The sequence below is a fragment of the Buceros rhinoceros genome, unplaced genomic scaffold, assembly GCF_000710305.1.
Source record: "Buceros rhinoceros silvestris isolate BGI_N320 unplaced genomic scaffold, ASM71030v1 scaffold12883, whole genome shotgun sequence".
Classification (NCBI taxonomy): Eukaryota; Metazoa; Chordata; class Aves; order Bucerotiformes; family Bucerotidae; genus Buceros; species Buceros rhinoceros.
Window position 1 is genome coordinate 2,766 of NW_010403157.1, and position 17,649 is coordinate 20,414.

Sequence of the window (17,649 nt, forward strand, 5' to 3'; positions counted from 1 at the left end):
TTACAGCTTTAATTCCTCTAAGCAAACAGATTTTGCAAAGTGCTTTTTATGCCTGTGCAGGAATTGCTGGTTCCATGGGTGCTAGCAGTGAGCTGCGCAGTGCTTTTGGAAAAGACCTGATCAGGAGCAGGGGTCATTATCACGTATTTCTGTTGAGCTACACGTGACCTTCGAGTCCAACTCACCTGCTAGTGCACCTTAATTACGTCTTAGAATCTAAGTTTTTAATACTTTCTATTTAAAAAGAAAAAAAAAGTGAAGAATGGACAAACTGTTCTCACAAGGTGCTTTTTTAAGGTAGATCTTTTTTCTTTCCCTTTTGTATCAATGACCTACACTATGCTTTTTCCTCTGGCAAAACGTCCGTTCGCTCCTGCCTTTACTCTGACAGCAGTGCAGGGAAGCTGTGCAGTGAGATACACACTCTGACTTGAATTTCCCAGCCAGTTTTGAAACCTTAGCTTTGCTTTTAATTTACTTCTTTATGGACTGGCTCAATCAAAACTAAGCTGTGCAGTATTTCATTTCAGTTGGAAAAAAGAATCCAAACCTCCGGTCCGCTGGCAATTCCCCAGTTTGGATATATCTTTTATTTCTGCCCTGAAACAATTTTTTAAATCCTCTGCTGTTAGAGTACGGTTTAGAATAAAGGTTAAAGATGAACTTGTCTCCACTGAGGCTCCCATCGTTGAAAGGCACTCAAGCACGCATTCATACCTGCTGACATTAAAGGAAGTTTGACTTACATTCTGTTTTCCCACTATGTTATCAAATGGAAGTTCAGGGCTCCAGGATCCTTCGGTAAATGTTGCTCCACTGTTTCTCCTGTCGGAGGAGCTGACAGCCTCTTTCACAATATCTTCAGGCAAAGTCAACAGACTCTCCTCAGGTTGCTTAATTAAGTAAGTCTCAATGTTATGTTTCCTCAAGAACTCATTACGCTCTTTGCCGTGCCCTTCTTCAACTTTGTAATCCCCATTCAGGCAGTCCAGAGTGGCTTTGGAGATGTGAATTCTCCTGCATAAATGAAATAAGAAGTAGCAAACATTGATTGTGTTCTAGTATACAAAGGTAAGAAGGAGTTTATGAATTCTGCATCATTTTTAACACGATGGATAAACAGGTTTTCTGTTGCATATAATGATTTCTATAAAGAAAATTAAATAGTGTATTCAACAAACACGAGCTTCATTTGGGACAGCTGCTCTCCAGACACACTCACATCAATAGGATCTCACAAACCAAGTCCCGTCACAGGAAAACCACTTTGTTATTCATATCTGATACCTTTGCTCACAGTAATAGCTTAGGGAGAGACAGCCCTGGGTAAAATGCGATTCAGAATGAATGAAAATGGCTATTTCAGGCAAATATCGTGAGAATAAAATACACAGTATGCGTTAGTTTATGTGAAGCTTTTTAATTTCCTTCAGTTACCTGAGGTAGTTCAGACTGTTGAAATTAGTGGTCTGATTGAAGTGAATTAGGAAACAGGGAAACTATACAAAGGCAAGTGAGATGATAATTTCTGGTGAGGTTGAATTTAAAAGATGACATACAAAAAACTCAGTTCTGGCAAAAGCCTGAAAAGGCCTTGGATTTCTTTCAACCAAACCTGAAATTGTTTGGTATTTGGACTGTCTTAACCATAATTATGATTGCTCGAGAGGGACAAAAAGTTCAAGTTAAAAAAAAAAAAGTAAAAAAAAAAAAGTAGGTCTTTCTATTTTCTATTTTCAAGAAATCTTCCAGTTTCTACATGTAGGGTAAATTTCAGACACCTCTAAAACACATCCACATGGTTGGCCATGCTTTTTTTGATAATGGATCATCATAAACGCAGCAAGAGGAGGTGTTCAGTAGCCAAGCAAATAAACGTCATGAGTCCATTAAAATTGGCCCATTTTTCAAACTTTGGATGCGTGGCACTTTCTGAAAGTCATACTTGCAGACAGATTCCTAACATTCAGAGTCAGCTAAAATTCTGGGTGACACATGCTGAGGCATTTTTCTCAGGCACCACAAACTGGCTTATCTCTACTGAAGGAAACGGTCCTAGAACACCCCTTGGGAACATTCTTCTGGAACTTGAAGATGGTACTACAGAGTTACATTGCATGGAGTAAAAGGCAGTAAGTCCGTGTGTGATGTGCACGCATTGACAGAAGATATAGTGCTGGTTGGCTTCAGTATATAAGGATATATCCATGAATATCAGAATTTGGCACAAACTGGGTCTACGTGGAGTATAAAGTCATAGAACCACGGAACGCTTTGGGTTGGAAGAGACCTTCAAAGGTCACCTTTGTCCAACCCCCTTGCAGTGAGCAGGGACAACAGCAACTAGATCGGGTTGCTCAGAGCCCCGTCCAACCGGACCTGGAACGGTTCCAAGGGATGGGGCATCTAATGCCTCCCTGGGCAACCTGGGACAGTGTTTAAATATCAGTATCTAATTAAAAGATATTTAAAAATGTATCTATATCAGCCCTTTTTCAACCTGTCTCAGCTTCCCTCTGAAGTCAATACAGGCTTTGTACAGCTCTCACTGCCTGAAGTCATGCCAAGAGGATGTTCCTAGAGATTAGTACTGTTTCGTAGTCAAACGTCAGTAAAACTGACAATAAAAACCAGAATGTTTGTCAAATACAAGCAGCTTTTGGCCTGGACTTCAAAATCAGAGCATAGGACCTCTCAGAAAGGCAGTCCATATTCTAGCTCTTATAAACTAGGCTAAATTGATTTAAGTACTAATTTTAAGAAAAAAAACAGAAAAAGAAAGAAAACAAAAAAAAAAAGAAAGAAAAAGGAGAAAGTGATTTATTAGTTGCCAGGATGAATATCTCTGTGCTGAGTTTTGACTAATAGAATTTGGGAAGATTGTATTATAAAGCCCTGAATTACGGATTTTATAATGAAAACAATAAGAGCTTTAAATAGAGTGTGGAGCAGCTATCGATGACATGACACCTGGCATTGATACATCCCGGAAAATTAATTATTCGCTTGGTTTTATGCTAATTCAATACCATAGGTCACTATGCAGATGGTAATCGGAGCATTCACAAGCCAAGGGCGGCTTTCCTGAGGGTGGGAGGGAAGCAGTGCGGCTCTGGGAACCATCTCGGTACTGGGACACGCAGGGGCATTTGAGTGCTGGCAGCGGGGACAAGTGAGGAGAGGCTGAAGTGATGAACTTAACTGCTCCGGAAAATCTGCTCGGCACCCTAGTGTAAATCACTGCTTTGAGGGACTTAGCCAATGGCTGCCACGCACAGGCTTTGCCCTCAGGGCAAATGGGTATGCAGGAGGGGAAACCACTCTGCTCCAGTGGACTGCAACCGCGTCAGGCATTTATCAACAGCAGGGTGGTGTGTCCTTCGGTTTACCCATCAGTAGCCAGACTACTAGCACACGTGAATGGCAACGGACTACACTTTCTGCAGGACGGTAACGCTTAGGTGACTGATTTGCTCATGTGAATAAAGCAGCGTGTGACCTTTCTTAGTCCCCCGGGGCTATCGTGTGGGGTAAGCAGCAGGGAAAGGATTTATTCTCTGCCATTTCTACTGGTGACACATGCAGAGTATAGAAGTTGCTTTCAGAGCATGCGATGTTTTATTCTCTGCCAGTTCTAAGAAGATACAGGAGTATAAAAGTCTACCGTGGGGAATAGTGGAAGGCACCTGCATTCGCAAATACAATATGAAGCAAACATCTTTCTAACTTCCTGGCACACCCTGACGTGCGTGTACAGAGCACAGCACGAGATTCAGATCCCAGCATCACTCAGACTTTTTCTACATCACGATGTCTGCTGCTATTACTTCTGTGTTCCATGGCCAAAAATTAAATTGTCCTAAGGGATCTTCTGCTACATCTTTAATCAATGGAAGATGGAACTGAAAGCGAACGGAGTATTGCTGCAACCAACACTGTTGCTTCAAATTTAGGATTTGTGGCTTCCAAACTCCTGTGAGATATAAGCCATGTCAAGTACAAATAACATTTTATCTTCCAGGTGAATCATCCACCTCAGACCAAGAAAAACGAGGCAGCTGAGTGGAAAACCACGTTTTCACACATAGACAGGCTGACATGTCTCAAAACATCTTCTAAAGCATCATGTTATTTAAAACTATGAAGAGTCTGCTGTCCATAACACCTTGTTATTATCAGGACAACCAATGAACACATGATTCTTCTCACACTTTATGCATTATGAAATGAAATAAATTACAGCCTTGTGCCTCACAGAGCATTTGAATGCAAAGGACGAGAGAATGGAGCCTGGAAAAACTTGCTAACCAGGAAATTTGGGCTACCTCTGAGTATTACATAGGCTGAAAACAACCACTGATCTGTTTCAGGAAATCGTAGCTGGCAAAGAAAAAGAAATATTGTCGTCTTTTCCAATGCCTCTGCAAGCTGACTATTTCTACCTTTTCTGAATACAGCCTAATAAACCTCACCAACGGCAAAATAGAACAAAAAAGGTCATAGTCCACGAAAGAACGTAAGACAGTTAAATCTGTTGGCAAAGTTAACAGCGTACTGTGGTGGCAATGTTTTCTGACTGTTGGAAATACACGTTGCCTTACCCAGGAATTCCACCTGACTCGAGTTTGTTGGCGATGTCCACGTCCCACGACCAGACATCAAACTGCCACTTTCTCAGGCCCAGCACTCCGCACAGAACCGATCCTGAGTGTATCCCTATTCTCATGTCAATGTCGTGCTTCGTTCTTGACCTCACGTACCTGTTAAAACAAACAAACAAACAAGAAAAGAAAAAAAAAAAGAAAAGAAAAAGACCGGACTCATGAAAGTCCATGGCACGGTTTTCTGTATCGTTTAGAAAAGGTTGTGTTGTAAAATACAACGGCGATTTGTTATAAAGAACCACTTAGGCGGTAACAGAGATAACCTTCTAGGTAGCAAAGTACAGGTAGTAATAAAGTGACTCTAAAAGCCAGATTATCGTTAGGCACTTAATTGCCTGCATGGTTCAGTGGCACCTGTTGTAGTTCCTCGGAGACAGAAAGAGAAAGATACGGCAAGAGAAAGATGTCTGAGCACAGTGTCTGGACTCGCCGAGTCCTTTAGCTCGGGATTGTAAAGGAGCATTCAACAACAGCAGAAAAACTGTTCTCATCAAACCTGCACGTGCTTTTATATTCTGTTGTACTTTTCTGAATAATTCCTGAATTCTTTGAATGATTTTTGCAAAAATTTTACTTTCTTGATCAATATTTTCAGGAATTACTTTGTCCAAAGGTGAATTCTTTTCAGTACATTTGTCCAGAACACCATTTCCTCTGGTATGATAACGGTGTGGTTCTAAAGTCAGTCTCCTCCGTTCTGCGTGATGGCAAAGGCTGTTTCACCTTTCAAAAGCAAACACGTTAACAGTCTCAGAAAAGGAACTTTGTCCCAGCACTGGTTTCAATTAATATCTCTTGATCATAAAGGGAATTTTACCGTGCTGCAATAGTATCTTCCTCTTCTGATATGAGACAATATATGACAGTCAGAGTCACAGGCACCTTAGCAGTGTCTTAGACCTAGGAGTGCCTCTTCCAGATCAGCACTGAGGTGCTCCAGCACGTCACGGTGGGAAGCTCACCACTAAAATCATCGAGCTGTATGCACTGGGATGACAAAGAGAACTTCTCCAGTTCTGCCAGCGTGACTATTATTTGCACCAGAAATACTGTTAGAGCTAGTGTTCATTAATATCGTAACAGCATGCTCAGGAGAGGAAAAGCGCGTTGCTACAGCTGGTCTACAAAGAAGGCTGCTGTTTCCCTGTATGGAGACCCAGCCCCACAGCATCACAACAAGATCACACAGCATGGCAGGCAAAGGAAAAAGAGCTCTGTTTCGTAATTTTGAAGCTCACTATCATTGCTTCAGATGCCTCGGTCATGACCTTGACAGACTGTCTCTAGAGGAGAGAAGGGTAAATTGCTCACTGCATTCAATACTCGGCCTTTCGTTGTTGCAACAGGGCATCAGTTCTTTTTGTGGGGGGAAAGAAAAGAAGACAGTGTTAAAATTCAGAGAAAACAGTCATATCGATTTGTGAGGAACCCCAAATAAGCTACTGATCTTTATTTCCCTTTCCTGCATATTCCAAAACCTCAGAGAACAGCATGCATATATGCCCCAGTGCAGGTGTTTGCCAACCACAGATCTGTTCATCACATCAGCAAGCTAACATAATTCAGCTATCTAAAAGGAAGACATCTAACAGAGTTAATCATAAAACAACAAGAAAGAAGCTTTGAGAAGGGATTTTTCTGCATTCTGATATTCCAAGTCTATAGTTTCCGTTTACAAGTTTCTTTATTGCTTTGCAAGGAAGAGAGCTTGAAATATCAAAATTAAATGATCACCTAGCTCTGGAAGATGGGACAGGGACACAACTCCTCCACAGTGAAGTAGTGCCTGAAGTGCTGTGAGAACAGCTAAGAGAAGTAAGAACGTTGTAATCTGTAAAGCGTCTTGAAGAATTTTTTATAGAAAAGCTACAAAAATATCTAAATTAACACTCCTAACTGTCAGAGGAATTATCACAACTCCCCGCATGATTGTTTCCCCAGTCTGCCTATTTCTTTTGTTCAGACTAGGATAATTATTTCTCTTTTTATGTCTGATTTCCTTATCTTGAAATAAAAAGCTAGTTGGATCCAAAGGAATAATGGAGCAAAAAGCTTTTCATTGAAAAATGAACACAAGAAGAGGACCTTAAGTTTAATAAAATGGTCTAATAGCATATATTTACGTAATCTCTCTCTACATCTATACACACACACTCTATTAGACCAATTTAGATTTTAAGTACTATAGTATTTAATTGCTCATAAAACTAGTGTTTAACATTGGCAAATACTAGCGTTAGACAGTCATCAATGGCATGGAATTTAACCACGATGCCGGAGGGAATAACACTGGGCACAGGTATAAACCGGGAGAGGAGTGGCTGGGGAGCAGCCCTGCGGATGGGATTGGGGAGCGCTGGCTGACGGCGGCTCCACAGGAGTCAGCAGTGTGCTCGGGCAGCCAAGAGGGCAAAGCACATCCCGGGCTGCATCAAACACAGCAGAAGCAGCTGGTCCAAAGAGGTCATTATCCCCCTGTATTCAGTGTTGGGGTGGCCTCACCCTGAGTCCTGTGTGCAGGTCTGGGCCCCTCAGTTTAGGGTCCCCCGAACCCGGCGTAACCAGCCAGTCAGGAGGTGGCTGCCCTGCTGCGTTCAGCGCTGGCGCGGCCGCACCTCGAGCACGGGCTGCAGTTCTGGGGCCCATCGCTTAAGAAGGTTGTTAAGGTCCTTGAATGCCTCCAGAGGAGGGGGAAAAAAGCTGGTGGAAGGGTGGGAAGGAATGCTGTGAGGAGCAGCTAAGGACTCTGGGTTTGCCTAGTTTGAGAAAAGGAGGCTGGGAGGTGACCTCGTGGCTCCCTACAGCTTCCTGAGGAGGGGGAGTGGAGAGGGGGGTGCTGACCTCTTCTCCCTGGGATCCAGAGACAGGACACGTGGGAACGGCTTTAAGCTGCATCACGGGAGGTTTAGACTGGACATTAGGAAGCATTTCTTTACCAAAAGGACAGTCAAACACCGGAACAGGCCCCTAGAAGGTGGTCGGTGCCCCAAGACTGTCAGTGTCTAAGAGGCATTTGGACGATGCCCTTAATAACAGGCTTGAGGTTTTGGTCAGCCCTGAAGTGCTCCGGCAGTTGGACTGGGTGATTGTTGTACATCCCTTTCAGCTGAAATATTCTATTCTATAACTTTAAATATTATAAATTATAATCTTGTATTTGTACCCAATATGGGAACTAACACACAGAGGTGTCACTGAAGCCACCAGGTACAATGATGGTGCAACTGAGCAATGAGTCTGTCTGTCCCAGAGTGTTCACTAAGGGTGGCTGGATTTTAACTTCTCCTTTGTCTCTTCCTTCCCTTTGTGATGGCTTGAAAAGGCTTTGGCATCCTCAATCAGCCATGTAGGGCTTCTGCATTTGTCCAAGATTTTACATAGCTGTGCTGTCCAGCAGCACAAGACTGAGAGCAGAGCCGGTGAGAACCTGTTTGCAGAGACGTTAGTTTTCAGTAGATTTTTGTTGCAAGATTTTTTTGTTCAAATTGAATAACGAATAAACGGTTGTAGTCTGAAAGTGAGGTGATTGACTAGTATGCAAAAAGCCATGGAATTTTTCTTTTCCTTTAAAATTTGGAGTGATGTGGGGTGAAACTGTTATGAGTTTGAGACGGGGACTTCATCATGGTCAAATCCAACTCTAACACCTAGACTACCACATACTTTAGGAGGCCTTGTTTCTATACTGCCATAGGAAAAAAGCAATTAAAAACTTTGAAACAACAAACCCTTAATCAATAGGGCTAGTTCTCATTTATTCAGAAAAAGCTTCATATAAATAACAGCATGTACTAGACTACTGAAAAAATGAAGAGTGTTTTTGTGCTGTTAGTCAGAGGCTTTCCTCTGCTTTTCAGCCTTTTCTGTAGCAGCCAAAAATCTGAATGCCCTGGAATGCTCGTGAAGGAGATATCCATTATTTTTAAAAAGCTAGTCAACGATGCACCAAACTACTGAGCAGTTTGAAGATTGCAGCTTGGTAATAGGACTCCGGGGATATAACTATTTGTAGATGGACTTTACACGGCATTGAATTTACAGTGTAAGATAAATATTATTCCAAGTATTATTCCAGTTTAAAACAGCTCCAGCATGGGTTTATCTTGGAATTAGACCTGGATTCCAATGTCAGCAGAAACTATTATCTGGAGTAGTTTCACATCAGACTTATCACCAATATCCCTGACTTGCTCCGAGTTCAGACAGGTACTACAGCAACCTGGACAGAGTTAACCCACTGCTGCGTTCCTGTTTCTTACCTTCATCTGCTCTGAGAGGCAGGAAACCAATACAGCACAAGGGACTACAAACAATATTATCAGAAATCTGCTTTTTCATTGAAAAGTGTGTTATAAAGAGCTGTATAATCACACAAACCCCTATGCCACCTTGCCTGTATGGCTTTGATTGTATTTGGTGGCAGATTCAAAGAGCTCTCGGAGGTGCATGAGCCTTTTAATCTCTACCCAGGTCAATTCATACCGTCATCCAACAGCAAAAACAGGGAGAGATATGTAGTCTTGATACTCTGTTCATTCACAGTGGCTGAATGGACACATGGAGGTGACAATGTGATCAAGTACCAGTGTGAAACACATTCACCCACTCTGTGGCCTGTCAGAAAAGTGCTGTCTGAACCTGTTAATACCTTGCAATGTCCCTTTCCCTCGCCACATGGAAATGAAGGTGATAGGTTTTGGTTTTGTGAAGCAGCACCCTGTCTTCTGTGAATTAGTGATTATTCCATCATAGGCCGAGACTTGTACATTATGGGAGAAATAATCTGTGGAAGGAATCCAGAACTGGATCGATTATATTACATAACTTTATTATTAAATAATGATTTATTAATCATGGAATATGAAAGCAATTGCTAGCTGTTTCACTGCCTGAGTAACTTCTTTAATAAGCATCGATCACTTAATGATTTTTTTAATACCCAACAGATGAAGTTATAAGAAGTTTTTCACGCTAAAGGCAGGGAACCTGCCAGGTCTGTCAGTTTGGGGGCTTTTTCAATTGAGTTCTTTTTGTGTGGTTTTTGTTGTTGTTTTGGCGGGGGGTGTTGTTTAGTTTTCTTCGGGTTTTTTTCCTCCTCTCTCATGAACTGATGTCGATATCAGCAGTTAATTACAGACATTTAATGAAGACAAGCTGTTATCTAATTTCTGGAGTTTAGCTTATATTGTACACTGGGACTATTTTTTCTGTCATAATAATTACTCTTTCAGCTGGCATTTTAGTGGGAAATAATCCAAGAGATGAAGCCAGTCATTAATCTTCGATTTACCAAACAAATGTATCAGCATAAAGGTTTGTTTGAATTTCCTCTACTATGTGGATTGTTGTGGGATTTTCATTGCATAGAAATGTTTAGTGGGCTCTTAGAAATGACGACACCACAGCAAGATCCCTAATTCTCATCTCAATCTTGGCACTGACAGACTATACTCCGTAATTCACCCTTTGGAAGTACTCTCTCTTCTTTTAGACCATCTCCTTCACCTCTCCTCATAGTCCTTCCTCTACTTCCACTTTCATGCATCCTCCCCTCTCTCCCACTTTCCCTCTGAACTTTCCTCACTAAGCTTTATGGAGCTATTCCTCTCCTCCCAGCCCTCCCCAAAGAACAGAAATCTCCACTGAAGGAGCATGCTAAAACACTCTTTCTGGAGCATAATATGTTATTTATAAGTTATCTCAGTCCAGAATTAGATTCTTTCTGTATCTCTTATCTGTTTTACTTACTACTAAGTAAGTATCTTATCCGTGTTAATATATTTGAAGGAAGAGTTGTCTCACCAGATCTAACCTTATTTTATTGTTAGGTCTTAAGGGCAAGTTCCATATTTGACCATCAGCAAATAGATATCCCCATCTTGAATTTTGTCGGCTATCTCATCCATAATCCCATCCATTTGGCACTCCAGCATGGCTTTGGAATGTCACTAACACTTGGTGAAAATGCTGATGACTGCTTTTTTCCTCTAAATCTTTCGCTCCCTATATAGGCATTTCTTGTAGGTAAGAGCAATTGCAGGTTTAATTTCTCTGAGTGTTATCCCTGATACCCACGTAACATTATCATCTGATGACTAAACATTCCACTAGTATCTCATTTCTGTCAACTGTCAGTACAGACAGGCATTAATATAATAAAATTAAATAAAGGAAGGGTTATACTGCATGTGAAAAGATGAGAACCATCTGAATAAACGAACTCTTCGTGAAGAGCTTGTTCTTTTTATTTTGATTTCATTTCCAACGCAGCTAAAGAGAGTTTACAGAAGGTTGGGTTTTGCAAGACAGCCAGATTTAGTATCCCGGCTCGCACAAATGTGATGGGGAGAAGCTTCCTTGCTTTAGAGTGAGTATCAGATTTCCTGAAGCCTGCCCATAGCTGAAAGTTGTATTTCAATTGTACTCAATTGTTAAGAGAGCCAACTACGAGAAGACAGAGCAGAATTACAATAACAGCTTTTCTTTTCCAAGATGTGTAACAAGACACAGTGAGGCAAAAAATTGTTGCAGAGAAAATAATGATCCTGTATTGTTTTGTTGAGTTCTGAACAGTTCCTTACATCTGCAAAGAGAAGTGGAGCAGCAAGACTCAAGTCTAGATCCTTGGTACATGAGCTTAAGATCAAGTTGTAGAGTCCCAATTAACAATAAATGAACACTTTAGCTCTATGGGTACGAGCTGCATGAAAACACTCAGAAGTCCCTCAGGAGTCCGTCTGTCCCTGTAGATTTGTTTTGCAATGAATAGACCTGACATTCTTGTTCGATCCCTGCTGGCCACGCAGTCATCCAGAAGACTAGAGGGAAAATACATTAATGGTACCCCAAGATACCTGTGCACCACCTCACCAGCAGGGTTCCTACTGTTCCTTGCAATGTTACAAACTACCTGGAGTCAGAGAGAACATGAATTGTGGAGAACCGTCAGCGGAAAATCTGGTCTGCCTAATTTAAAAGTTCCTTCTATGTTAGTTGCATAAAGAGCTTGAACAGGTACAAGAATCGAGTTATAAAAGCACCTTGATTGCTCTCCATGATTTAGGTGCCTAAATTGCAGTTGTAGGTGGGATGTTGTAGCATAAATCCTGGGTTTTTTATTAATGTCTAACTCTTTAGATAGGCTGAGTGCTTGAGCTAAAATATAGTTAAGATTTAAAGGCTAAGATATAACTCCACAAGAGGGAGGAGAAACAACTGTTCGTGTAGGCTTTATGAGTAGTGAAATTTTGGAAGTTTCCTGTAAACATCCTCTGATTTGCAAGAAGGCTTTGACTCTGTCTATAAAACATCAATGTGACTGTGAATCTGAGTGACAATTTCTCATACCTTGGATCATCTCCCTATTATTTTGGACACAAAAAATAGTTTTGTGGAATCTTTAGACGAAGATAAAAACATTTTTAATCATCAAAATGTCATTTCTAGCATGTTTGTGATCTGAGTTTCTACTATATTGGTCACTGCAGAATTTGATCAGTTTTCTAAAGAAGGTGGGTTTTTATTTTAACTGTGAGAGATATCTACTAATTTAAGTTCTAATAGGCTGTAGATAACCCCAAGTTCTCTCAGGAACGTGGACTGAAGAATCTGTAATATTCCACGGAAGAACTGGTCCTCCCTGTGAACTATATGAGCAGACATTAAGATAAATAATATAAGGCTCCTATACTCAGAACTCAAAAGCCTGAGGAAAAAAATCATGATCATCGAACCGCCAGATACTGGGATTATCAAATAAATTGGAAGCAATCTAAGCTGAATTAGCCTAGGATGACCCAGGTACATTAGGACTCTGGTTTCCCAGCTCCCTCTGAATGTAACTGCCATTTAAGACACTAAAACCAAGTACCATTTCTACCGGATTGCTGCCATTGAGATCCGGCTCATAAAAGGGCACCGGGTGTCAGAGACTTCCACAAGCGTAAGGAGATTCAGAGAAATTTTCTGTCTTAGAAGAAAACTGACTTACAATGGCTTTGCTGCAGATGGTATTACCAAGCAAATGCAAATGTGCGATTCCAAGAATTTTTAACAACAGTGGTGGATTTTTTCATCTCTGTTCTGTAACTCATGTTTCACTTTCACTGTGGGGATTCCAGAAGCAAAATATTGATTATTTGGGGCAACATTTAGTCTGTGATAATTGAAAGCACTCTTCTTAGAGATCATTGTTGCATAATCATTATTCAGTTACATTTTCCATTAATTAATTTTTGCCAAATTCGTTCTCTACTGAGATGTCGGCAGTGTAGTGTGGCTGCAGTATGCATTAACTGTCTTATGCACAAAATGAGACACACTCAGATAAGAGGGGCAAAGCAATCCAGAAAAGAAGCAGACAGAGAGATTGGAGAGCAAAACAATGACCACAAGAGGAGAGTGCTTAGGGTAAGCAATGCTGTTTTAGGGAAGACAGCAACAGAAGAATTTGGAAGAGGGGAACTCAACAGCTTTGATATAGAGGATAAAAAAGACGGAGAAAACCTCTTTCAGAAGATTAGATACCACTGCCACAGTAAATCATTGGACTAGCTCTACACATGAACTGCTGAAAACGCTGTTATTAATCATAGTTGCATCAAAATACAAAATCTTTCAGCAACACAACTATGTTTATATGATGGGAACACATCCCTTAAACCACTTCCAGCGTTTCTGGGTATAAGCACCAACCTAATTTAACAAGTGAGATTTGCTCATCCACCAAATCTTAGTGCTTTTGAGTTTGTCTGTGAGCTAGTTTCCAAGCTGAAGCATTGCCACAGCTGCCTATTTAGTGTTTATATTGTTTTATTTTATTAAAGGGATTATAGGAAGCAATTCAGTCTCCTTCTCTTCTTAAAAATCACAACAGTACAAAGCGAGAACTGTGAAACCTATCGCTCACAATACACACAGAGCTGCCGTGTTCCGTGCCCTGAAGCAGCACAAGTTAATAAAACGCATTTAGTATCTGTTCCCACACATTACATGGATCAAAAAAACCCTGCCCTTTCCACAGCGATGATCTCGAGGTCTCTGAACTACCACAGGAATTACTTGCCTAGTAATAGCGTTCTCAGATAAGAAGTTCAGGACTCTGTCAGAAACAGTGAAAGAAGAAGAAGGGGGGGTCGGGGGGTGGGTGGGAAGCATTACCTGATTGTTTTGATCATGCTGAGCCCCATTTCAACACAGCAGTGTGCATGGTCCTGACGAGGTTCTGGGAGCCCCGACACACAGTAGTAACAGTCTCCCAGGATCTTTATTCTGAGACAATGATGTTCCTATATGTAAAGGTATCAGAGGGAGGAAAAAAAAAAGATTTGCAGTTATCTTTTCATAATTTTAAGCCAGATATGAAAGCAGTTGGAAAAAGAACTGAAAAAAATTTAAAAACTTGTGGCTGGATGTTTCCTGTTTGCAATTTTGATTTATTTCACGTTTGAAATAAGGTACCTTTAAGTTTTCAGTAAAAAAAAGATACAGTGATTTTTGTGTTGGGCTAGTCAGAGATGTCCTTGCTGACGGTGAGAAAGTTTTCAGCAGAGATTGACTGGAAGCTGTGCCAAGGATTCAGGAACGCCAGCTGAGATAACAAATAACCCATTTTAGACTATATTCCCCCAGGGCATCCTTTCCGCCCCCTTTTTACACTGGAAGTAGATGAAAAACCTCTTTCCGCCCACCAATAATCCCTCCCTACCTAAAATTTCCACCGTGACACTCGAGCTATTCCCAACAGCTATAGAACACCAGTCATTACTGGGGAGTAGGATGATGATTTATAAAACCAGTTTATTAGATGATAGCAAGATTTGGCCTGTGATATTTATTCCAGCTTTTCTCTTTTTCTCTCTGGAAACCTGTGTTGGAGGCTGCACTAACCAAAGGAGCAGGGATACGCTAAACTCACAGGAAGAGAGACAACTTGTAGCAGGGTGTAGGAGCGAACGTGAACGTTGGCTGTGCCGCAGGAATTGAGGACTGGCCAAACGAACGGCACTGCAGGCTATTATTCAAGATCTCGTCTAGGAAGAGTGAAGCTTTGTTATCAATCTCAGACACATACACAAATCTTAGAGTGACACAGGGAACCTACACACTTACACCCTAAGCTTTTGCAGAAGTCAGCTGAAGCTTTAAGTACGCCAGCAAGGGTAAAATCCGCTCTGGGCACGGGGCCAAGGCAAACTGATTCACCCTGAAATCTCAAACCATCGGTAGGAGCTGACTGTGCTTGAAGCTTTGGCTAAGTCTCCAGCTAATAACATTGCTGGCTCTGAGTGCAATACCTAGCTGCCCGAGTTCCACAAGGAAATTCAAGACTGAAACCAGGCTTGAGTAACTCAACATTTTTATATCGTTCTCCTCATTCCTTGTCCCCTTCTCTTCAACCCCTCTGCAGGCCCACACAAGCAAACACTGGGTATTTTTCATACTGAAAAATTGCAACTGAAATTATACAACCTAAAATTCATAATTTTTTTCACATTTCCCCTCCAATGGAAGGAATTAGAGATTCAATGTTACTGCACTTTCCACCTATTTTTTCCTACAGAATGAAACTGGGACATTAATCAACAAGTAGTGAGGACTCAATGGCATAAATCAGCGCATGTCAAACTGTTAATGGGCTTCATTAAACTTCTCTCTGTGTTCCATAGTTAGACAAAATGGAAAGAGAAAAGATGTTATAAAACGCAGCCTTTCTCCTTCGGCTTTTCTAATAGTGTAATTCAACTGATTCATATTCTAACTGACACTTGCTCTTACATGTACAAAGTAAAAGGAGCATTTATAACATCATACCAGTTTGACTGAGGTGGCGTACGCAAAAGGCAGCAAGTTAACTCCGTTCAGACCCACTACAAATACATTACAACCAATAACCTCATAGAGCAATAGGGAAAAACAAAGGGAAAACCAATCAATTTCCAGGAAAAAAAGACAGACATCTCTCACATAGTATCACATTTTAGTATTATAATGACATTTTCACATGCAATATTTATCATAAAGTCTTGCACCTGTAGTATCTGCCTACCTGAGATGTGGGAATCCCCTACTAAGTGAGCATCTAACTCAGCACAGTTAGAGAACACAGTCTGCAGCAGTAAAAAACCCAAACTCTTGGGTACTTAACGACTTCTTTATTTAGCTGAAGGGCTGATTCTATCAAAGACAGGTGAGGCCTCTGTGCCCTGGCTGCATGCCACCTGCCTCTCATTTGATGAAAATCAGAACGAGGCAGCCCACTTTGGAAAGATGTGATTTTCATGGGAATATTTTGTATTCCTATTTCATAGGACTAAGAAAGAAGAATCTTAATGCATAACAAGCCCTGCTAACGAGGGTTTGGTGTGTGCCAATGTGACTGCTGCAGATGAACCTTTTCTTGTCAAGATACATCACTCTACACTCTCTTTCCAAAGATCGCCAGTGTCTATATACAGGTGTCCGTGTGTCAGCCAGCAGTCGGGGCGGCCACAACAGTCAGAGGAGAGCCAGGCGATGCAGCCCGTGAAGCTCAGGGACTGAATCAGCTCACAGCTAAAGCACTTGGCTGGGCTTCAGCTCGGTTGTCTACCCATAAGCTTACGGTGCATCGGTAAGACCTCTGGGTATGCGAGGACTAACAGCTATGACATAAGACGTATGTCCCTCTGGAGCGGTACGAGGGCCAGGCCGGGTGTCTCTACCGTCACAAAAAGCCACAAGGAACACTTAAATGACTTCTTGTCCTCCTTATTTTCTCTGTCAGTCAAATCATGATGACCGCCAAACATGAACTGTGTTACAGTCTGACTATGGTGTCCTTACCCTTTTTATTTTTCCCTTATTATTCCCAATATACCTACTTCAAAAGCGAACTGTGGATCCTTTATCACTGGAAATGATTCAGCTGGAAGAAAATTCAACAACTGCCAGGAAGGACAGAGGGCTAATGCTGTCTGCCTTTGGCAGAGAAAGGCTGCGTGGTCTCCTGAGATTCGTCTGATAACTGCAGTTTAATCGCATCTGCAGTTCAGACTAGACGCTTTGTCAGGCTGGGTGTATGCGAACATTCAGGTAATGTGTGTAGCCATGCCGTAGTTGTAAAGAGGAGACTGAGTTTGGGAAGGGTCCACCTACTCCTCAGTGGTATTAAATAACAATAAAAGCATTCAAGATTTTCCTCACACTCTAGATCTCAAGCACACTTCAGTGCAATGGTGTCTAAGAGTTGCCAGTTGATATTAAATGAAAATGAATGAAAAACAGAAACGTGCATGAAGAAACTGCAAAATGAATAAATTAAATAAGATAAAATGGCCATCCAGGAACTTTGGTGCAGCAGATATTGCACTGCAGTGTAACATCCTTACACTGCTGGGAGGCTATTGTGATCTTGTCTTTATTTTGTTCTATTCCTCTTCCCCTTCCCATAAGCAACCCCAGAAGTAGTCTGTAAATAACAGACATTCACATCAGTATCTGTCAGCCTCACACCCCTACCCGTACTCCCTCACTAATGTCATTTACTGAAGGTATCAATTAATTTCTCAACATAGTGAAAAATACGGGCTTTTTCCCCCCTCTATTTGCAGCTTCTCGTTTGCTACAAGTGGAAGATTAAGGGGCTTGATTTTGCCAAGATCAAGTGAAATCAGTAGAAATTTTGCCTGGGAATATTGAGCAGATTCAAACACTCAGCTATTAATAATAAAAATTCTAGATCAAGTGGCAACCCATAAGAAATCTTTTTCCAAATCACCTTAATCCAGAGGAAAAGAAACTATGCATATTTGTCATAAATAATTACCTTCTATGTGTGAATGATTTATGTTTAAGCTTATTAAATACACCCTTAGTGACTAGAATGGAAGCAAAGCAAATTGGCATAAAGCGGAGCTGAAGAAACGTCATTAATATTTCTTGTTTCCTCAGGCTAGATTTCTGAGGAGGGGGGGAAAGCGGTTGTGGTTTTTAGGCTAACGACCAC

At 41.3% G+C, this 17,649-nt stretch overlaps 1 protein-coding gene across 1 annotated transcript in view; it reads right to left on the bottom strand.

The window, feature by feature from the left end:
* Nucleotides 1-746: 746 nt before the first annotated feature.
* Nucleotides 747-17,649, bottom strand: part of LOC104490603 (adenylate cyclase type 8-like) — a gene marked incomplete at both ends in the record, with an annotated part of 40,742 nt that continues 23,839 nt past the window's right edge. Inside the window, 3 exons of the mRNA XM_010132909.1 lie at nt 747-1,017; nt 4,602-4,760; nt 13,824-13,951. Coding sequence (XP_010131211.1) covers nt 747-1,017; nt 4,602-4,760; nt 13,824-13,951 — 558 coding nt within the window. The remainder of the gene's footprint in view (nt 1,018-4,601; nt 4,761-13,823; nt 13,952-17,649) is intronic.